The sequence below is a fragment of the Sturnus vulgaris genome, chromosome 7, assembly GCF_052056855.1.
Source record: "Sturnus vulgaris isolate bStuVul1 chromosome 7, bStuVul1.hap1, whole genome shotgun sequence".
NCBI lineage: Eukaryota > Metazoa > Chordata > Aves > Passeriformes > Sturnidae > Sturnus > Sturnus vulgaris.
The window spans coordinates 21,936,751-21,960,260 of NC_142249.1; the positions used below are offsets into that span (position 1 = coordinate 21,936,751).

General features: G+C 36.3%; 1 protein-coding gene across 4 annotated transcripts in view; it reads right to left on the minus strand.

Moving 5' to 3' along the window:
* Positions 1–23,510, minus strand: part of UBR3 (ubiquitin protein ligase E3 component n-recognin 3) — a 103,512-nt gene that overhangs the window by 59,333 nt on the left and 20,669 nt on the right. For all 4 annotated transcript variants that reach the window (XM_088168050.1, XM_088168048.1, XM_088168047.1 and 1 more), the window contains exons 7-20: positions 21,190–21,320; positions 15,759–15,987; positions 12,626–12,805; positions 11,755–11,888; positions 9,506–9,592; positions 8,831–8,896; positions 8,645–8,734; positions 8,211–8,339; positions 8,061–8,113; positions 7,285–7,418; positions 6,718–6,805; positions 5,226–5,365; positions 2,084–2,180; positions 1,516–1,657 (exon numbers count right to left, since the gene is read on the minus strand). In XM_088168050.1, the coding sequence (XP_088024176.1) occupies positions 1,516–1,657; positions 2,084–2,180; positions 5,226–5,365; positions 6,718–6,805; positions 7,285–7,418; positions 8,061–8,113; positions 8,211–8,339; positions 8,645–8,734; positions 8,831–8,896; positions 9,506–9,592; positions 11,755–11,888; positions 12,626–12,805; positions 15,759–15,987; positions 21,190–21,320 (1,700 nt within the window). The remainder of the gene's footprint in view (positions 1–1,515; positions 1,658–2,083; positions 2,181–5,225; positions 5,366–6,717; positions 6,806–7,284; positions 7,419–8,060; positions 8,114–8,210; positions 8,340–8,644; positions 8,735–8,830; positions 8,897–9,505; positions 9,593–11,754; positions 11,889–12,625; positions 12,806–15,758; positions 15,988–21,189; positions 21,321–23,510) is intronic.

Here is a 23,510-nt window from a genome sequence, read left to right on the forward strand (position 1 = left end):
ATTGTAGACAGGCTACTATGCAATTTAGAATTTTTAGAGTGTAGCCTAGTAAAGTTTTAAATATTATTTGGTTTTTAAAAGGATGCATTTTCTAAGTTGATAAAGCCATTAGAAACATCAGAGAGACAAAGTTCTTAAAAATAATATTGTTTTACAATAGGTTTTCTAAAAAGTGACTGAGGATCTGATTTAATCAAGCCCAACCAAATCTGAGATGATAGAAGTTATTTAATCAAAAAGGGGACTCAGTATTCTGTTAATATGAAGAGCACGTGTAATTTACCATTTGGATTCTAAAGTCGTGTTGACCAACATCACCAAATATAGTTTAGTGTTCTTCCACAGGAAGACCCAAAAGCCAAGAGATACAATAAAGGCTGTCATGAATTGGCAAAATTTCACAAAGACAGTGGGCATTATATAAGCCAAACCACAGAATCAACCACTATGAATTTTCACCATCCATAAATCTGGTAGAAAAGTATTTGGTATTCCAGTTAAAACAGCAACCCAGTCATGGCTAAGATTCTCAAGATTTAAGTCCTTAAAGGTTCTTAATGGAATAAGAGAAAAAGTGGCCAAAGATATCCAAGGAAGACAGTAAAAGATGATGCATTCCTTCCCTATATTTTCCTTTTTTTGTTCCATGTCAAAACATTATTTATCTTCTATGTAGTCCCAAGCTCTCCTTTCCTTCAGCAGCCTTCCTGTATAACAACAGGTATTTTCTATTCAACACAAATTTAACAGCAAAACAAAATATGAGTTTTAGGTAAGCTGGGAGCCCTTAAAAGAGCACAAAAGGAAAAGTCAGCCCAGGACAAACGCTATGCAAACAAAGGAATTTTTATAGCTCCTCATCTGCCTCTGCAGCACACTGCTTTGAAAACACTTTCTAAGTACAGATTCAAAGTCCATTTTCTGATGAATGGACTCTTCAAAAAGGATGTGCTTCTCTTGAAGACAGCAGCCAACCATCAAAGAAAACCAAACATAACTTAAAGGCACCAATTAGCCCTGAAAAACATTTGCTATAACATTATCAAGACTCAGAATGTCTTTGGGAAATGTTAGAAACAACTGCAGTTATGACACTCATTTGACATTCAGAATTTAAAGCCATTAAAGTTGCATATTTTTGAACAGGCACTGCTGATGCCTTAAAATTCTACAATAGGAGCCAAAGGAACACCACTCATGCCACTGTACTCCCTGAAACCACCGTGAAAGAACAATCTGAATGGCAACTCTGATGGTTAATTGTGTTCCTCAAAGGAGAATAGGATCTTTCATCCACTTGGGTACAGGCTTAGTGTGTGTATCTATATGAAATAATCATTCAAAGTGGTAGGAAAAAAACTCCTACTAGACTTGAAAAATAAAACCAAAACCAAAAATATTATATAAAACTGAACCCAACTAGTCCAAATAAACTTTAAAAAAATTATGCTTCTAAGAACCTCTGTAAAAAAGGTGGGAGTAAACCAATGCACTTAATGCAAATCATGACTGTACCTTGTAAAGAAGTGTGAAGAGCACAATGTGCAGGGTTTTACAGTGCAAAAGCTTTATGAGACCCCTGTAACTTGGGTGTAGTGGTGTTCTCTTCTTGTAAGGAGGCCATGGGTTTCCAGGGAATTTGCCACTTTGCTTTAAGCTGTTGAAACAAATGTTAAATGTTGAAACTACTGTTAAGCACTGCAATAAGGTAGAAACCTGCCACTGCTATAGGTAAACTTTGCTTTGTGTACCTAGGGCTAAAATAAATAAAAATAGCTAAGACTCCTTCGAGTAAGTTGTAATGATTTTTAAACAATATCTTTGGTTAAGTATTTTATCTGTGATGACATTCACTACTTTGTCTTTGGCCCTTCAGATGTATTTTTAAACATTTATGGAAGAGTAAAAGACTAAGATAACCAAAATTCTGATATTGTTTGCAAATTTATAGACTATTTACTCAAGAACAAATCTGGGGCTTGAAAACACTGATAAAATGATTAGCATTACCAGGCACTGAAAACAATTTGTTGAGGAACAAGCAACAGTATGATGTTGCATTTCTAAAAATGATCCAACTTACAATGCTGTGTATCTGTCCATTGCAGACTGCACATCTCTGCGGTAAACTGTTCGAAGTATGACCATGACAGGGTCAAACTCCTTATCCCAGACTTCAGCTGTTGTTTGAAAGAAATTACATGTTAACATTCTCTTTAGAGACCTTATCAGTTATTTTAGATTCTCTTCTTAACTAGCTTTAATTATGTCAATTCTATTATATAATTTCTCCTGGCAAACTACAGGCATTTATAATAATTCTTACTAATAATACTTTCTGTACTAATAATTACCACTGTTTATCAAAATAGAAAAATAGTTTTTGCGAATTTTGATTGGTTTCAAAACAAAAAAAATAACACACTATTAAGCAACCCCCAAAACATCATTTCTGTATGCATCTTGTTTTGCTCTTTTTCATTTCCATGTACATGTGAGAAAAGGTTTACATTATTTTTCACTTGGTACATGATAAGCACAAGCCTCTTGAAAGTAGGAAGTAAAGACTGTGGAGCTGTTTGCAGGCAGATGATATTTTACCACTAAGTGTAGTGAACAAAATTGTTGCAACAACATAATTTCTTGTTCAGTATCAGAAATGGTCACGCTTTGTATCAAATAATATGTGATCAATCCTTTACAAACATGCCTTTGTTTTACAACTAGTATCTATGCATTGTTTCAGCATTAAAAGCTTAATTACATCCGTTTAATTTAGCAGCTCTAAAGTGACATCTGGAGTGGCTGTTCAGAGAAATCACAAACAGAAAAATCTAAAGTCTATAAAAATATCCCATTTGACGACCTTTTTTTTCTTTTTAAAAGTTATTCAAAAACAAAACTAAGTTCCAATCTAAAGCCAAATGAAGACATGAATTCTATGAATTGTTTTGAAGTGTTTAGCTCTCCTAACAGAAAAAAATGAAGGCAAGATTCAATGATCCCAAAACAAGGAAGAAAGAAACCCAGTGGATACAGAATTTTAGCTCCACCAGCAGGCGTAACACAACACAAGTGCTTACAACATTCTTCAGGGTTTCCACAGGCAGAAATAAGCAGCTTTACCACACTTCTGAGATTAATTTCCCCAGGCAGGAAGACAAGTGTCTGTACTCACACCTAGTCTATCCTCTATGTATTAACCCCTGCTAAGGCTAACAGTTCTACAAATATCCTCACAGACTGCTGAGAGAGAACACTTAGCAGAGTATTCCACTGTGTATGAAATAGAATTAAATTTAGCCTGTGAAAAAAACTCCAACATTGTTTCTGGACAGAATTTAGTATTACAGTTTGAAACAGACACCAAATTTGTTTGGGCTGCTAATACATAATGAGAAAAAAGGACTGAGTGAGCCATACAGTGAATATTGGAAATGCACACACAGCTCATCTTCAGCACACAAATCTACAGGGTGTAGAAAGAACCTGGCTCTGGAAGTTGGTTTGGGTGGTTTTGTTTTCTTAAATGATGGTTAATGGAAGCAAAATCTAGGGATCTGTGAACATAAAGTAGATTCCACCCCCTCAAATTTAGGGAAACAAGGGATTAGAGGATTAGAGGGAGTTGATCTGATAATTACTTGTTTTAACTGTGACAGGCCTACAGTTCTTAAAAGCAAAGGGTTTGAAAACCTATATAATCTTATGGAGAATATAAACACTTAAGAGAGTAAAGAAAGCCATGTCAGCTTTTATTCCTGCAGGAGATTTTTCAGCTTTTATTACTTCAAGAAAAAGGGAATCTGTATAGTGTTATAAACCACTTCATTATTCAATGCTATACACGAGACACTTAAGACTGTTTACCTCTTGAACAAATTGTTTACTTAAGTTAAAAATACCCTATATACAAAAAACTCCAGACACTGTTATCTAACACTAGATTTCCTAAATACAAAGTGCTATGACTAAAACCAGCATAATCCATTTATTTTCCCTTCACACTGTGTTATGAAAAAGACCAGCATGTAATGAGCTCCAGAAACCGGACAGGATATAAGGAAATGTAGTTTATGTAACATTAAGTTATTTTAGATATATGGGTGTTCAGCTGCCTAATTCCACATCAAAGAGCCACGATTAATCAATTCCCAGAACTTTGGTTTCACAAAATCACTTCACTAGTTGTTAATTCGACACTTCAATCTTCCAGTACAAAAACTGGCAAACATGTTATTACAATACTAGTACCTACATTAACCACCACTCCCACCAAAAAAACCCACAAAAACAAATGGTTTAAATTGCCAGTCTCTAACCTTCCCAGTTCTCAAGGGAGGTGTGTGGGGGAGGAAGGAGTTAATCCTTCTTCAGCTTTGCCATTAGCCTGCAGCACAACCACTGCACATGGAGCATTTCAGATTTCTACAGGCTTATCTGCTCAGTGACAGGACACAGTAATGGAACACTAAGTTCTTAAATTATTTCTCTCCTTTGATATACCAATGCTGTGTTGAGTCCAATTTAGATGACAAGCTGGTCAGGGAAAGAAACTTGCCATTTTTGCACTGTATGCATTGTAGAATTTCAGAACAATAATCTATAAAAAGTCTAGCCTGAACTTTTTTCTAGAAAAATCACTTGTGACTGCAAAAAATGTTACAGGATACTAATACAGTTAAGCAACACAAAATAAAGAATTATGTATTGTGGTATCTTCAAATAGTCAAAAGGTGGAAAAGTTCAAATAAAGTATCTTTGCAATTGACATTTCACTAGTGCAAGCAGTTCTAGACTCTACTAAATATCCATCAGATTTATTTAAATCATGAATAATTAAGTATGTAGATCAGCAAAACACAAATAAGAAAATTTTTCATTTCTCCATTTTCCTTTGCTTTCTGAGAATACTTGATTAGTATGAGAAGCTCATTTTCACTCTAGATCAAAATCAATTTATTAAAATTAAATTTTATACTGATAGTCTTTAGCAATGCTCTTAAATATAAGCAATGGACAATAATGAGCAAGTTTTGTGGGGTTTTGGTGGGGGTGGTAGGTTTGGCTTTTTCATGGGGAGGATGGGGTGGAGTTTTCAACTGGTAGGTAGGGTTTGCTTTTTGGGTCTTTTAAGGAAAAAAGCCCACTAGTACAACACCAAACAAAACCTGGTTAGGCATCTTAGCAATGAGTATGTTGCAAGAGAACACTGATTATCATACCTTTAGGTGTATACATTCCTTGTTGCATGGAACCTCCAGGTTCAAAAACAGGGGCTTTAAAGTCAGCAACTGCTGACAGGACTGATTCAAAGCTTAAGCTTCCTGGAATAATACCACTTTTAGGATTAGGGTTTTCTGGAATGTAATGCTTATGTTAAGGAAAGCAAAGTTAATTTAGTTGCAGGACACAGAATTTCACTCCCCTCTCGGTATTTTCAGGCAGTCATTTCAGACCACATCTCAGCAGTGCTCTGTGCTTACCACAAGAGGTCTGTATGCTCCAGCTGCTACAAACAGTAACTGTTACTGAAGGGAATCTAAGCCTCCCAGCTAGGACACTAAACTTTTTAAAGTAAGACTTGCTACATGTTTGGTTCAAGCTGTTACTACTTAATATAAAGAAATAAAAACCACTGCCTGGAGCGTAGATAAAGTTTCTGTTACTGCCTTTCTTTACAAACACTTTCTCTCTCTTCATAGGGAGAATATTTTGCATTTTCATTCAAGTGCACAAAAAGCAAGCAAATAGCTCAGGATCAATAAACACAATAAATAATTCGGCACCTTAGATTCCATAGTTCTCACTTTTGGTAGCAATACTTAACTGACCTACTGACATTACCCTAAAACACAAGCAGCATTTACAAGTAAATAAACTGCTCAGTGATAAGTGATTGCTTATATAAATGATTCCCTTATTTTACATAGTTATGTCATTCACTTAAGTGAATTATTCTAAGTAACCACTTATTTTACATACTTGACTGAGTTACTAGATCATATCATAATAATTAAAAATTCTTATTATGCATTTGTTAGTCTCAATCTCATCCTTTCCTATCTTGATATTCCTAATACTTTTGCTCAATGGCTATCCCTGGATGGCAAGCTCTTCTATGCAACCACAAGCTACTTAATTTGCCTACACAGCCTAGGAGTGATAGCAGGAAAACCTGCATATTTATAGTCAGCTGTCCAGGGACATGAATCCTATGCCTGTGCAGAAGGACTTCTTGGAGTTTGCTTTCTTTCCCCATAACACATGCACTTCACTCTAATGTCAAAGCAACATGCAGGATTGCCATTATTTGCATTTTCAGCTATTGATAGTAAAAGCCAATATAATGTAGAATGCCTTCGTTTTATATTGGCATAAACTTAGCAAAAATCAAAGGCTCAAATCCAGAAAAATGAGATGCTTGGCTTAACTTCCTACAACATTGCTGAAAAACACGTTTTACCTCACACCTAAAAGACTTCTGAAGACCAGTACAGCATTTCATATCAAAATTAATTTAAACTATTAAAAAGTATTGCATTTATTGTAAGAAGAACCAAAATTGGAGCAAATGCCTTTGCTAGTAAGTATATACAAACACACCTTTACACAGTTTTTAAATGATGTAACCTAAAAACATGTTGTTCAAGCCTCACTACTATCCAGGCACCTGTCATTCTCATTCAGGCACATTAGGGAATATATTCCAAGGATATGAGATCCAATAATGAACTGTGTGTCCTGTCATTCATACACAGTTGGGCTACCATCTCCGCTCTGAGGATCTCATCATCTGTCATTCCTAGAGCAATGAAATGTAAAAAGCTGTTAAAATAGCATGATTTTAAAACACACATCAGCTTTCATTTTACATTAAAAATATGTCAAACAAATTAATATTAAATAATAATACAGTGCCATAAAAATACAGGGGGGAAAAAAGAGGGTGTGCAAATATTATGAAAGGCACAATCTCAATTAGAAAATACCAGAACAAACTCAAACTGCTGTCTTTCTGGAAAAGATACAAAATTTTCATGTCATCACCTACACAAATCACCCACTTCCATTAAAGCCATTTTTCTCCATTTTAATGTATTATATCTATTTTTATTTCACAAGGGATTAAAATTCAGTAACTGGCAAAGATGAAACCGAGTGTTGAATGCTTTAAGTTGCTATATGGTTAAACAGCTTTAAGACACCTACAAAGTGCTGAATATAAATGAAGGTGTAATAATGTTATTTACATACAAATCCTCCTAAAGCAGTGACTCTTACCTAAGTGTAAACGAAGACTTAACAAAAGGACCAAAAATGTTAAGGCTCCTTCCAGCATAGACCTTTCATGCTCTGAGTCAAGAACTGTATTTTGATGCTGTGATGCCATCGTTAACAGATCTACCACCTTAAATCTATACAGCAAACAGTAAAGTGAGAAACAACAATTAAACATTCTCCAACATTAAAACACCAATGTGAAATGTACTGATAAACTCAGGATAGTACTCACAACAACCTAAAATGAAATACAAAACCCCAAATGAAAACCCAAACTGCAAATAAACATACATGAAAACCCTCTTCTTTTTAAATTTCAGTTTTTATTTAACAATCAATGGAATGTAACATTAACCCCACATGAAAACACCTTATATTTATCAACATACAAAAAATAGTGCATATTAATTGGTGTTCAGACTCTTTTTTCCAGAAAAGTAAACATTCCGTGTCTCTTACAATTGCAGTTCTACTTATCTACTTCTTCAGGGTAGAATATCCTAGCATATGAACATGTATGAAACTTAAAAAACCCTAAGGATGCTCAGAAAACAAATATCTGAAGCTTCACTACTGCCCTGTAAATCAAAAGCCAATGCTGTTAAAAATCAGGAGATACCTCTTGCAGTAGAGCCCTTAGGTAAGTGTTAGTTCTGGCTGGGCAGAGATGTAACACTGAAGATACGGATCAGATATGCAATTTTTCTATTACACACTATAAATTAGCACAACAGCTAGCACAACACTGAACGAGAGCATTCATCTTTTAGTCCTACCTTTCAAAAACAGATGAAATAAAATAATCTGGGTCCAGTCTAGAGGCACAGACCTGTAAAAAGAGAGTAAATTAATTTTATTAAATTAATTCTATTCAATAGGTGGTAGGTAAATAATACTGGCTTGGCTTCTCAGGAAACATAACTTACTTGCAGCAGATAAATGTCAGGATCAATCATCGAATTGCAGAAATGAGACTGCACGTAAGTCATGGCCTGTCCTTTAATTTGTAGACCATTTCTAACCCACATATTGCTGTGAATCTCAGAAAGACTTGCCTGTTCAGGGAACATAAAAAGAACTCACTCTCAATTTAAAATACAGAATTTCCAGATTTGGGTTTCTTATCAACCTGCACTCCATTCTGTTCACATTACAATTTTGTTTTCAAAGGATTATTCATTCCTACCATTTTGGAAGAGCTATAATGAATACTATTACTGTGTGCTTCTCAGAGTATGATAACTAATGCCACATTTTTAATTTTGGAAATAGGAAGGGAAAAAAAATGTTACCCTAACTACTCTTTGTGTTACTGTCACATATGGCTTATTTTTATATTCGATTAAAAGTCTGCCCATACCTGAATCTGAAGTGGGTGAATCATTAATTTCATCAGCATCTCCTGATCTGGCAGGATAGTATCCAGATCTAGTTCTTGGCATTTAACAGCCTAGAAACAAAAGCAAGCATGTTGTTGAATGCTGTGTTGAATGACCACATTAAACAGGGAATTTCCATGTTCTGTGAAACTATAACATGTGCTTACCTTACTTAAAAACATGGCAAAGTAACGGTGCAGTGGCAAATGAAAAGTAACTTGGTTAGGTGCTGGCTGAAAGTAAAATAAAGGTATTTAATATAATATATTTTTAAAAACAAGCATACAAGTATCTTTGGCACAACCACTGAGGACAGTATCTTGTATGTCTTCATTTGATGGACTTACTTTCCACTAACCTAGCAGTACTTCATTGCCCTGTCCTTCTCATTATTCAGAACTTTCCCTCAGACAGTTGTAGTTTCTCTCTTACTGAGTCCCCAGAAGCTAATGGCACTCTGAGTTGACTAAGTATTCCTTGCCAAGTGGCAAAGCTGCTCCCCAATTGCCAAAGCAGAAGAGGACTTCTGTTTTGCCCCTGCTTTGTTCAGCTCTTCATACAGCACAACAGCAGTGTATCCATAGCACTGCTTTTAAAACTCACAGCTTAAGCCTGCACACGCAAATCTAAATCACCAAGACTCTACAAGAAAAAAAGGATCCTAGGACATAACACTGGAAGTATTAACTACAAACTAATTTCAGCAAGGCAATCCTTTTCTGATCACTTGCTTGAATAGTCACTTAAATTAAGGAGAGGGGGCTGGGTGTAGGGAGTGTATCACCTTTGAAATTTAATCAGATTTTCACAGTACTTGGCTTATATTCACTAAGGATATTTACCTCATCTACAAAGTTGATAGCATCAAACCAGTCCTGAAGCGCTTCAAGGCAGTATCTGACAACATTGCGTGTGTATTCTTGTGTTTCCTGCAGTTAAGAGAAACCAGCACACTTACAGGAGCCAAAACACTTTCAAGTGCCATTGATTTCCTACTACACATAAACAGAATTATTTCAAGAATATTTTTACAGTACACAGAAATAATGAGGAAAGACTTCCAAGATCATTGACTGAACAACATGTTATCAACTAAACCACAGCACTGCGTGCCAGGTCCAGGTGTTTCATGAACATTTTCAGGGATTGGAACTCCACTACTTCCCTGGGTAGCCCACTCCAATGCTTAACCACCCTTCCCACAAACAAATTCTTCCTGTTGTCCAACCTGAACCTCCTCTGCTGCAGCTTGATGTCATTTTCTCATGTCCTGTTGCTGGTTACCTGTGAGAACAGGCAAACTCCCACCTGGCTACACCCTCCTTCCAGGGACTTTCAGAGAACTGTAAGGTCACCCCGAACCTTCTCTGCTCCAGGCTAAACAACCCCAGCTCCCTCAGCTGCTCCTCATAGGACTCACTCTCTAGGTGCTTCCAGTGCCTACTGTTTAATTTATCCATTTACTTTTACCCATAATTTTGAGCTGTAAGCATGAAAGAAAGTCTTTCCATGCAACCAAAAGGAATAGCTAATGGCCTACAAGTTCTATCTACTTAAAAGGTCCTTACAGTTGTCTGACTCAAACACCCTAAATGATACGATATCACATTACTGCATAGATTTCAAAGGTAAGCAAACCTTGTTATGATTGTATTATATAATTCTGTGACAATGCCAAAAATCAACACTATATTTCAGGTTAAATCATGTTTCAGGACTAGAGCTGTACACTGCCCTCCAGGAGAGAAGCAGTCGTGTGCAAGAAGGAAAGGTAGAACAGAAGCTAAACCAAACTGCTCTGTGATCAGCAGAATTTGCAAAGCTTCTTTCCTTAACAGATTTTTCCTTTAATCTTCCCTTCCCCCTAAACACAGACTCCAGACTTGCCTCATACTCTCAGGATATCCAGTGACACTTCTCATGCAAAAGGCAGCAGTGCTCAGGCTGGCCAAAAGTTGTGCAAGTGGTGACTACCTCAGTCAGGCACCTTTTCTCATCAGGAAACACAACAGCCACAGTCCCATCCTGTTGCTCCACACTTTATGAGGGCCAAGCTCTGCTGCCTTTCCCTATCCTGTGAGACATAAGCTGGAACCTCTTGCAACCCACCAGGCTTCCCTAAGTACAACAACTAAGTTACAAACTTTCTTTAACACTTTAAGATTTATTGAGAACTACCAAAAGGTTCAAACATGTGGCTGAAGACATGACTGACATGACAACTGCTGGAGGAGCATGGCCTTAAAAAAATAGAACATCCCATACCTAAGCAAAAATGAAAGAAACACTTCAAACAGCCAGAAGCTGTAATTCGGTTTTTAAAAACAAACGTAGACTCATAAATTGACAAATTCATAATGTATCAGTGTAATTTATATCACAGAAATGCTTTTCCAACTGTCTGATTCAAACTGTTCTAAAATCACATGGACTGCTTGTGCAGTTTTTCAGTGTGCAATTCAATCCAGGCAGTACTGTCTCACTGACACTATCACATATCTTAATAAGTATTTATTTCACAGAAAAACAGTAAAAACCATTTTTCATATGTTAAGTATTCCTAAAAGCTGACGGATTCTATTTTTGCTGTAACTTAATATAATTTACAGTCTAGCAAATAGCAAATTTGCTCTAGTTTGGAGCTCATGTGATGTCAGAACTTAAGAGGTTTTCACCTCAAATTGATAGGAGAACCACACTAACGTATAAATTACTCCATGCCCCATCATAATAAAGTGTCTATTCACAGACACAGCCAACATTACAATCATATTAGGACAACTTTTGTATCTCCGTTCCCCTGAATAAAGGCAGAATGACTCAGACACATTTATCAAGTTCCTCATTAGATTAGAAGTGATTCCATATGTACAGTCATATGAAATGGCTGCACACATCCTGAACTAGTAGTCCCAGTACTGGAGACAATAAATTATGTACAAGTATAAATTCTACACTCACTATATACAGAATCTGAGTTGATTGGAGTTTTATGTTTAAATAAACACATAAGACAACCCTTTCAGGTTTGAGAATTCTAGAATAAATCATGAATAAATCAAGAACCACGACAGGGAAATGTTAGCCTTACCCTAACTTTGCAGTGTGACAGCAGACCCCACATTGGCTGGGCACAGGCTTCCAGCTCAGCAGCAAAGGCAGCATAGTATGTCTGTGATTCAAACTCCACGTGCTCATTTAATTCTCGTTTATTTAAATTCATACCTTCAAAGATTTAAGCAGAGTTATACAACCCAAGATTTAACCAGGGCTAAGTGGAATGCAGTATTTTTAGTATTATGCATTTACACAGCTCTAAAAACAACTCCACAAAGTGTAAGAATCTATTTTATCTATCAGCAGAATATTTGATAAAAAACAAAGTTTGAACAGAAATACACCAGAAAAGATAAAAGACTGGCTAATAACTGCAGTCCTTGCTGTCCAGGGGATATTAACTTCTACTTTGAATGTCACTCAGTCAATAAAAACATCTGAATGCTGGCCCTTTTTCTAAGCAGAACATTTATCAGTATTGAGATACACCATCTTAAAATAATTTTTGTACCATCAAAAAAATTTCTTTAGACCAACACTTAGAAAAAGATCCAGATTTATCAGATTAATTTCCCACATATTTAAATTTAGAACTTAACCAGTAAAACAGTTTGTTTTACAGTTGTGATATCTGTACTTTAAGTACAGCCCCAGAATTCTTGCACCATGGATCTCAGTCGACTAAGTGTGATGTGACTGCTCTTCAACTACTTCCCACAAGAAAAAGATCCATTAGATAATTTTTGTAATCTTTTTCTAGAATATACTGTTCTCTTCAAGAAATTCAATCTTGTGAGAATACTAATAGATTAAATATTCACATACAGAACTGTAGGGATTTTGCTACTGTGAACATTAACTATCTTAATATCCTTATATTAGTACTGATTATAAAAGTCACATACCTTGAAAAAACGATACAAAATTCATCCATGTTACCAAAAGACCATGATCTTCCAAAAATTTCTTTGCCACACTTTGGTGTGAAAGTATGTTTATAAAATCACTAACCAGGGGCCAGTAAGTATTATTCTTCAGTAGTGCTTCCCCGCAATTCACCACGACATGTAAACTATTCTCTTCATCTAGATTTAAAAAAGAAAACAACAAAAGGAGAAGATAAAGTAATTTTTTTTTCATATATTAATAAAGTTAAAAAAGAACACAAAAATAACAATCAGGATGTACTGTAACGCTGGGGTCAGATGCACACAGAGAAAACTGCAGAACACTAAAATGGTTCTTTCACGGTACCTCAGGACATTTTTCATTATGGACTGACCAACACAGCTCCCACTTAGCAAGAGTCACTTAAACTTTGAACAGTATCACAACCTCTGGAAAGTATCACATCAGTAAAACCATCACAGCTGTGGCTCTTCCAATATTTTTAAGTATTAAAAAACCAAACAATACAACTCCTATCACAAACACCTGAATTCTACTTTGAATTTGACATACTCCCAGTGACCAGGGTACCTTACAGCATTCAAGAAGAAATCTGCTGATCGAAACCTACACTGGCATGTTGAGTCTGAAAAGAGCAGAGCAAAGCATTTCCACTCTGAATTTGGGACAGAGAGAGGGTTTATGCAGCCTGTCCAAGACTAGGGCAGGAGAAGGTTCCTAGAAGAGGAGGATAAGAAATCGGGAGAGGAGGTTCTTTCCCTCCCACTCTGAATCATTGAAGGTCATCCTCTACATCTGTCAAATAAATCTCTTTGTTTCCTTTTCATAAGAGGGACTCTTGGAAAGATTAGAAGGGAAATAGAATTGGTCCTGGATTCACAATCCAAGTGAAACAACTTCCAGTACCCATGTCAGTTAATATTCTATTTCAACAAAAAGAAGAATAGAAAGAAAAAAATCTTGCATCTGATGAGCAGCCTTGGGGATGGCTCCATATCAGTTTAAATGCACTGAAGGACCCCTGCAATTACCCTTTACACAGTGAAAGGGTCATAAGCAGCACAGCACAGCTGCAGTAAAAAGACACTTATTAAGGGACTCCACTCTGGCTGATGAGGTATACCTGTATGTAGAGTGGTTCTCTTTGGCCTGTCCAAGAACAGCCTAACATCTCTGACTGAATCTGCTGAAGGATTTTGCAAAGGACCAACAATTACATCCCACTATAGATCAGACAAATCCAAAGTACTTCAAATTGGCATTGCCTCTACTCTACAAGCCAGGGTTAATGCAAAGTCATTTAGAGATTATCAAAGGAAAAACCATTAACAAAACTTTTTCCTTGGGGCTATAAATAAAATCCTTTCCCCATATAAAGTTCATTAGGAGGAAAAATGCTGACAGAGAGAAAAAATTCTCTAAGAACATACGGACATAAATCTCCTTAGGGAGCAAGTTTTATTACCTGCATCTATATTTCCACCCCTCATCCTTTCACACTACATGTGAGAGAAGTAAGCTGAGTTAGTAACACAAAGTTGGTATCACCACAGGCCAACTGTTTCATCAGAACAGTTTGTCCACAAACACCTTAAGTGAACTTTATATTTTAAACAGCTGCCAGCTGTTCAAAAGACAACTAGGATCTGTGAGCAATGCAAGTTAAACATGATGTAGCACACACAAGCCCTGCTCCATGTTTTCCTTGCTCCTCTCAAACATGCTTTCTCCACCTATCCATTGGCTGGATTTGAAAATTTTGTCTCATTCAGATACTGAACAACCTATTGTTTACACTAGCTGCACAAACAAAATTCTTCTTAATTTATCTCACCAGCATAGACTTCTCACTGTTTCCAGCATTATAAGAGATAACTTGAACTAAACACAAGATACAAGCCCAAAGAAATGCAAAAGAAGGTCACTGAGAATATGAGACGGTAAAACTCCAATGACAAATATTATTATTTATTTTCTGTCCATTTACAGTATGCCCAACCCCTCATATATAAAGCAGTGAGGGGGAAATGTAAAAACAGTGAAAAGAACCAGACATACCCCAGAGGTGGACTTGGCAGTACTAGGTTTACTGTTAGACTCAACGACCAACCTAAAAGATTCTATAATTCTATAACAGTATCTCAGCTAAGAGAATCACTGCTGCCAGGAAAAGAGAAAAGGAAACAGTGGAATAGCTGTTCCAAGGGTTAAGTCTTTTCTCACACATCTATCATAAATATATCTAACAATATTTAACTTACCAGCTCAAGTTTACATCCATTAAGTTATCAGGAAGATTCTTCAGAAAATGACTAGTCACAGCCACAGCCTTTTCCTGTCATACTGCAATTCTGACCCATTACAGAACCTTACCACCACATCAGCAACATCCCATACTGACCAAAAAGTAACATTCAAAAGATGCTCAGAAATAGTTTTAAATTATATTCCACCAATATGGCATTGATCTAGCAAAAATCACTTGATACACAAACTGTTAAATATTCAACATTTTCCTTTTAGTACTGTAAAGCAATCTATGTAGGGCAACAGAAAAATTTTTCATATTGAAGTGCTGCTGAATGAGGGCACTCTTGATAGCTAGATGAATGAGGATTTCTCATTTCTGCACAGACATTTTGGTTTAGGCTATACACAGAGGAGACTCTGAGACAAGGTTACTTTAGGAAAAAAAAATGCTTCATGCAGAAGTTTGTGATACTTATTTAGCATCAGCACCCAGCCTGTCTAGGGGATACTTTCAGATTCAATCTAGGAAAAAGAGGGCTGAGAGGTCTCCAGTCTGTTAGGCACATAAAAGTGTGAATGATGGAAGTCATCAAGATTCAGTTGGGCCATTTTCATATAAGGACAGGTAAAACAAGGAGAGTGAACAAACCAAAGGATAAAATATTAGTATCACTCTTGATAACTACCTTTATATATATATATATACACACTTTCATATTTCCAGGGAATTTTGAGACTCATCATCTACCATATATTGCTAGACCCTGTACATTTTTGAAAAGGCATCAGAGGGATGGACTGAACACCAAAGAAAGATTAAATTTCCTCTATAATCAAATTATTATCAATGGAAAGAAAGAAACAAACAGCTAAACCTACCTTGCAATTCACTTTTAATAAGGCAACTTTCCATCATGTACAACAGAACAGTGACCATAATATCCAGCAGTTGGCATTCTTCTGTTACTTGGCGTGCTAGTTCTTCATTGCTGAACAACTGAACACTGATATGCACAATTCTATTAGACATGGTGTCTGATTCATGGCTTTTCTTCAGTGTTTTCATAATAAAAGCATAATGCTGAACAAATGTTTTTGTAAAAGCAATCTGCAAATTATAAAGAAATGTTGACGTTAATAAGCATCATACAAAAATTACAGCTTTCTTTCATTATAAAATATTCATTACAAATGTACAATCAACATACCCTGGGAAACATCAGTTGCTATGACAAACCCAAAGTGATGACTGTTTTCTAAAAACAGACCAAATGAAAAGACTTATTTATAGGGAGGGGTATCTGAGGCTGCTAACTTTATTACCTTTCCCCAGAATCTAACCTTCTCATTCTATACTTTCCACACTAAAAAAAGCCAACCAAGAAATGTTCAAACAAGGAATATAATGTCTCAGCATGCCTGTGAAAGTAGTAAAGTTCTAATAATTAATTTATCCTAACTTTGTACATCCTACAATAGGATGTCCTAAAATGATACACTATGAACAATGAGTTTAGTGGTGCCTTTTAAAGCTGCCTTATCACTTGCAGCCATCTAGTCATGAAGTAAGGTTTTCATTTATTTTCAAGCAAGACCTTTTTACATTGATTTTCATTTCTACCATCATAGCATCTTACATTTTTTAAATAAATCTTTAGTACTTTTCTCTCAATAACTAATTATCCACTTCTGATATTCTTCACACAACTGTTGATGTTTTTTTAAAATCAGATCAGTGTTTAAATGTACGGTACATGCACACATAAACCCTTGTACAGGTCTGTGTTCCACTCCATTAGCCTCAAAATGCATTAAAAATCAACCTTTTGCACAGCACATTCATGAACGTATCTGCTAGCTCTGAAATCACTTCTCACTTAGTACTTTAGGTTCTGAATTAACACCATCTGGACTTGCTTGGCTTAGTAAGAAGACAAGCTGTGTAGTGATAAAAATGTAATGCCTAAAAATCCCTTGCCTATTCCTTCAGGAAATATCAACCTTTCATAAACACAGAATTAGGAATTTTAAAGCCACCTTCAGGCAGGCATGTTTTCACCAGACCATATACAGATCAGTACTTTATTTGACCTGCCTTAGATTCAGTGCTCCCATACTTTTATTATGGCACTACCATATTACCACCTAAAAAATACTTCCAAAAATATGACATAATTCTGCTGTTAGGCACAGAAACCGTTCTCCCAGCAAATACCCCCAAAGACAAAGCTGTTGATGCAAGAAACTGAACCAGGGTGAGAATGAGGGTATCACAGCAGGAAACACTGAAAGAATACTTAACTTGCCCCCCTACAGCTGGTCCACAGTGACGGAAATCTGTATAAAAACTGGAAGTATGTTCCACATACAGCACCCACACAATGGTAACTGTTTTCAGCTAAAGCCTTTTTGGCACAACACATTCACAATACTTGAGCAAAGTTAATACAATATTATTCTGGTATTACAGATATTCCCATCACAATTTCCTTTACGTTAAGGGCTTGAAACGATTTTCATCACTGGCATTAGCACTTATCATCAAGGCATTCACACTATTAATGTTAAGCCTCAGACAGAAATGATGTAGCAGGTATTTTAAGAAGTTAATATATTAATGCTGCTAGTAAAAAAGTATAATTTATTTATATATTATTTCTTCACACTGTATTATGTTTAAATAGGATTTTTGGGTTCTGTGATGAAGAAACTGTTTTACTTGTTTTACACAGCATGCTCAATTCAAGTTGACTACAAAAACAAAGTCCTTCTCCAGGGACAAATTTTGGAAGACTTTTTCTTTAGTTTATATTGGCATGCATCAAATTCTTTGTGCCTTGCTCATTTACAATAATGAACTTCTGAAAAGTACTGTAAATCTGCTCTCACTACAGTATAATGGTAAAGACTCAGGAAAATACTTAACTAAAGGAAAGACAGAAGCTTTACTCCTACATTCAGTTGCAAGTTAAACAAACAAATACAACCCTTTCCAATTTTGAGAGGAAGAAGCTAAACTCATTCCAGAAGAAGCTGAGATACTGTGGTAAACTGCAGTCAGTACATAAAACCAGCCATTGAGGCCATTCCATCCACACATCCTTTCTTTCAGTGGCCAAAGCTATATACACAACTAGGGAAAAATACAGAATGGAGCAAGAACGCGATTTTTGTCACAACACGTTTCCAAACACTCAGCTTCCAACCTTCTGCAAGAGCTGGTTCCTAAGACACACATGCTTTCTGTACATCTATTTATCTTCACTGACCTACTCTCTCTGATCTTGAGCAGCTTCTAAATTTCTATGGAAAAACAAAGTTAATTTTTTCAGCTAGCCTCTCCTCTCAGTGACCACTCAACTTCTGAACCAGAACTCTTTGGAGACTAACATCAATCCCATGCTTCAGTTAGAACTTACATCTCCCATGTTTATATTCTTAATGCTAAGATGGAAAGTATTTCTGCCAGCTGAATGCACTAAAATTATTATTTCTATTTTCCAATAGAAAAACTGTTCTACAGAATAACAGCATATCCAGGGGTTAGTGAAGTCCTACTGCTGTAATAGCTGCCTCAAGGGTCACTATGGGAGGTGCCTGACAAGGCACAGCACGTCTGGTAATTATGTTTGTTGATTCATTACGTCTACCAGATGCTTCTGCATTTTTGTATATCCAGTATTCCAGATTTCAGCAAGGCTCTGCTCTCGGATGATTTACACTCTTCCACCACCTTCCTGTTTACTGCCAACACACTCTTTGCCTTCTCCTTGGTCACATGAAAGTCTCTTTCTCCAGCCTTTTGCTTTTCCTCTTGTCCAAACCATAACACCTTTAATTTCTTGGAAGCTTCAATAAATTTTTCTTCTGATTTCTTTTTCTTCACTTGTAAGTCTTCCAAGCTTCAAATGTCAGAGTGCTGGAAGGGATGCCTCAAGCACAAATCTGTAAGGCAAAGACCACACTTTTTGTTGTGCTATCTCTCTCATATACCAAAGTGGGGAGAGAGGGAAGAGCTAGTTAACCCAGGGTTTTAACCCACCCCTTTGAACACCTCTTTTCAGTACTGAGAATCCTTAAATGGAAGTTTGTTTTCCTATTTAAAAAAAAAAAATCTGTGTAACTGAGATTGCTAGTGGCTCAGTGACTGCTACACAGGGCAATGATGGATTCCATTATGTTTATGCTGGAGGTCAGAGATTTCAATAATTTCAAAGCATACACAGATAGCCAGCTCTGTGGTCTGTGTCCAGCTAGCTCCCTCTTGATCAGAAATCCAATCCAGCAGAATTCTGCTGATATAATAAGCTAAATCACCTCACGAAGAATCAGATAAATTGCACAATAGCAGATACAGAAAAAAATTAGAACAGTACACGTAGTGTAGATGGGATGAGAGAAAATAACAGAAAGCTGAGAGACCACTTGGAACAGCTTATATCCCTAGAGGTATTCCTGTAGTTTGAGAATGCAGTATGATTAATCAGCAAACAAGCTTTTTTTTTCAAAAAAGCTAAATGGAAGTACGTAAGATACAAAAATATGCTTCTAATTCATCACAAAATGCTATGTTCTCTCTTTTCCATGTAAAAGGCAGAGCCACTCTTCGTAAAGTAACCACAGGCCTGATAAACATGTTTAACATTCATGCAGCATTGGCAGTTTTGCAACAAAGCAAAGGTATCTTGCAAAAACATAGTTTACTGCCTCCCTAGTACTGCTATGTGATACATTTCCTCCTCTGAGTTTTCTTACTACTTAACAATGCCATTTACACCATCACAGCAATTAAACACAGATTCTAAAAAAAATTTGAGCACTTGGTATTTGTGCTTCTACTAAACTTCAACATAGTAATTAACTGTTTAATGAAAAACAGTATGAAATTGGTAACAAAAAAAAAAAAAAACCAACCAAAAAAGTTTATAAAAACTTTTCAATCTGACCATGCAGTATTAGTGGGTAGAAAATGGACTATTTCCATTTAAAGGTGACAATCAGTAAAGAGACCAAATACACCATGATCTCCATTCTAAGTGAAGAAAGATAATGAACAAAGAAAGTCACTCAAGACTATGGCTCATTGTCAAAGGAAGAAAGATCCCACAATCATTAGAAGCTGCTGTTATTACATGGTACACTATAAGGGAAACACAGCAACACTTACCAGATTCTTCTGCATGCTGCTAGCAGCTGGGTGTTTTTACAGGCAGGAATTTAGCTGGCAATGGATCAGGAGAACTGGATGTCCATCTGGGTATCCAAATATCAAGAAGAATTCAAGCTTCATAGGATCATCAGTTAAGAAGTCCTAATGTCTCCTCATGTATTAGCTGAATTTAAGGCCAAGACGAATCTACGCTGGTATCCCAAATCAAAATGGTGTCTTGACATGGACACAGTAGTGCTGAAGGCCCATATCTCAGCTTTTTCTTCCTTGCAAGTTATCTTCATGTCCTTTGTTTTGATGCAGCAAGGTTTTAAGGGGGCACAAATACAGGATTGTCCCATTATAAACAGACATATTTGAAGAAATCTGCATGACTGGACTTCAGAATTTCTTGATCTTTTCCTCTCAGCAGGGATTGAGAAGGTCCAAAATATTTGCACGGCTCAAGGGTATGACATGATCAGAGCAAAATGTTAAGCCTGATTGCTATGTACACTAGGTCTTGGGAACATGTGCAGCAAACAACCAAACCTGGCTGCACACCAAGATTTAAAACAGGAAGATGACATCCAGTCTCCACAACTCCAGGCCAGGAGATACTTGGTACGGACAACTGCAAAACTCTGTAAGGAAGCACCTGGAAGGCTGCCAAAATCACCTAGGGCATAGCTGCAGCAAGAACACTCACACTGTAATGGCCTGTATGGAGAAACCACTGCCTACTACAATAATTGAAACAGGAACGAAATCACTGCAATTATTCACTAGTCATACCACGCTACAGAATCATACAGTGCTGAGCCACATGTTTTAAGTGACAAAAAACAATTTACAAAGTAAAATAAAATGAAACAGAGTCCAACGCATGCAAACATGCACTAACAGAAAAGAAGGAAAATAAATCATTAAATCAAAATTAATAGTGCTGCTCCAGATTTGTCCATCTTGTTTTGTCCACATTGGTTTTCAAATACTAAACACTTTAGAACTTCTTAAAAAATACTCAAAACAAGGTAAAAGATCTGCATTATTTTACTGCTTATTATGCAAACATAAGGATACATGTTCTCATGCAAGGCATAATGCACACTAAGTGAACATAAAAAGATACTCAGGTTTGAATGAAGTACAGTCAAGTACCTTATAATCTTGATCTGGCAGCATGTTGAGTAAGAAAGTCACCATCTTCTGTGGAAACTCGTATTTTATTGTCCAAAATAATAACTCTTCTAGAAAACATTTATGCTTCAAAACATCCATGATAGACTGATCTGCACAAAAGGTTGAAGCAGGGCATGTGTAATGCATAAGTATTAAAATTAAGAACAATAATAGTGCAGTTGCACTCATAACAATTCAGGAACAAAAATTAAAGAACATCTTAGCACATTCTGTAAATAATTTCGTTTCAAACACTGGGAAAATTAAGATCACCAATACTGCAGTGTCAGAGTCTGTAACTATAAAAAGAACCTCCCAGAGAAGCCAGTGAAAGTTTTCAGTACTATTCTACCACAGAGCACAATCTTCATTGATTACATTGAATCATATCACCTTACCATAATAGCTGCACTGATTATAATGCATCACAGCAAATTGCACTATATTTACACAACCACTTAACCAAGGGAAACACTGCAGACTACTACTTAACTAAAGTTAAAATACCAAAACAACAAAATACAATTTATGATTAAGTGATGAATTCTATTACCTAAACAACATTTTATCAAGCTCTAAACAAAATAAATAGAAGCAAAAATGTATCCTTTATTCTTACTTTCAAAGCAATACATGCACTGATTGACCAACCACTAAGTTGTTTGCTGGGGTTTTTAAATACAAAAATTACCATAACCAGATAATCAGGAGGCACTAGCTCCTGATGGCTGCAGGAGAGACAGTCTCATCTTTCCCCTTTCCTGTCCATTCACTCTTTCCCTTTACTCATCCTGATGGATCCCTGTGGGGGACCTACATAGGAATCAAGTCCAGGATCTTTCCATTTTGTCAGCTATGTTTTCAAGCAGATTAGTTTCCTGATTGCAAAGCTGCAAACTGACCTTTGCTAGAATAAACTGTTAATGAAATTATCACTTGAGAGAGCATAAATCATATTAACTCTGTTTTTTAAAAAAATAAAATATAAAGACTCTTCATCATCATTTTTCAAGGGGTTGATTATTTGTGCTTTACAACTACAACAGGTGTGTTCACTGCAGTAACATATGAGGATTAAAGAAGAAAGTAATAATACTACTGCTTCTCCATACCTAGAAATTAACAACACTGAGGATATGTAACTCCACACAAAATCACATATTCCAACAGGAGTGTATGAAGTGCTCCCACCTGCACACATCCAAAAACATTTACACTGAACATCATCTGGCATTGAAGACTCACATCTTCACTGAAGTGTGACAGCTTTAGAGACTGCACTGGATAGCCTTGTGCCTATTCTAAGCAAGATAGGCATTTGTGATCTTCCTTTGAGGAATTATCTCAAATTTCCACCATTACAAAATGTCAGAGTTCCCCAGGCAAGTAATTAATTTGCCCAGACTTAAATTTTAGGGTTCTTCTCAAGACTCTAGCAAGTCACAAAAAAACCCCATGTTTTATTCAAAAGACATGTTATATTCAACAAACATTGAAATAAAACATTACCTTCACCGAATCATGTAAGATATTAAAATAGTATAATATTTTGTAATATTAATTAATATTAAACTATTTTGTAAGGTATTACACATCACCACCAACAAAAAATGTATGATGCTCATTTATGTTCTTTTCCTCATCTCTTGTTATGAAGTTGCATGTGTGATTTGACTGCCCACAAAAGCTTGGTAACCATGCAAGACTGAAGTCCTTGGTCCACAGAACAGAGAGCACAAATTTAGGTAGATGCCAAATGCTTCTGAGTGAGAACACCAGGCACGGAAATGACACAACACTGTATCTGTCACTGACCATGCAGCTTTCTCTGCCATATAGCACAGGTGAACGGTGCATATCCAATACTTCATGCAGCAGTTTCAGACAGGGACACAACAATACATATCTGCTTACACCTGCTATATAATTTGAGTAGGCAGAATGCTCTTACCAAACCTGGAAAATTTATCAAGAACACTGGGACTAATGTTCCCACTCTTCTGAAAAGCATCGCTAGATTTTAAATTTGTTAAAAAAAAAATAGTGCCTCTGGGTTTAAAATTGTCTTAAACATCTGGTATTTCAGGATGCAGGATGAGGTTTTAAAACAGAGTAAACAAAAAAATTTCTCAGTACTCAGTCCCATACCTGTACAAGTGAACCTCAGCTCTAAAACTGTACTTTCTTAAAAGAAATATTTTATTCTTTCTTCATGCCACAAGACCCCTCACAGAGTGTTGTAAATATCTCTCTGGAATATGAGACTAAGCATTCCAAGATACCCTCAGTATATAAATAAC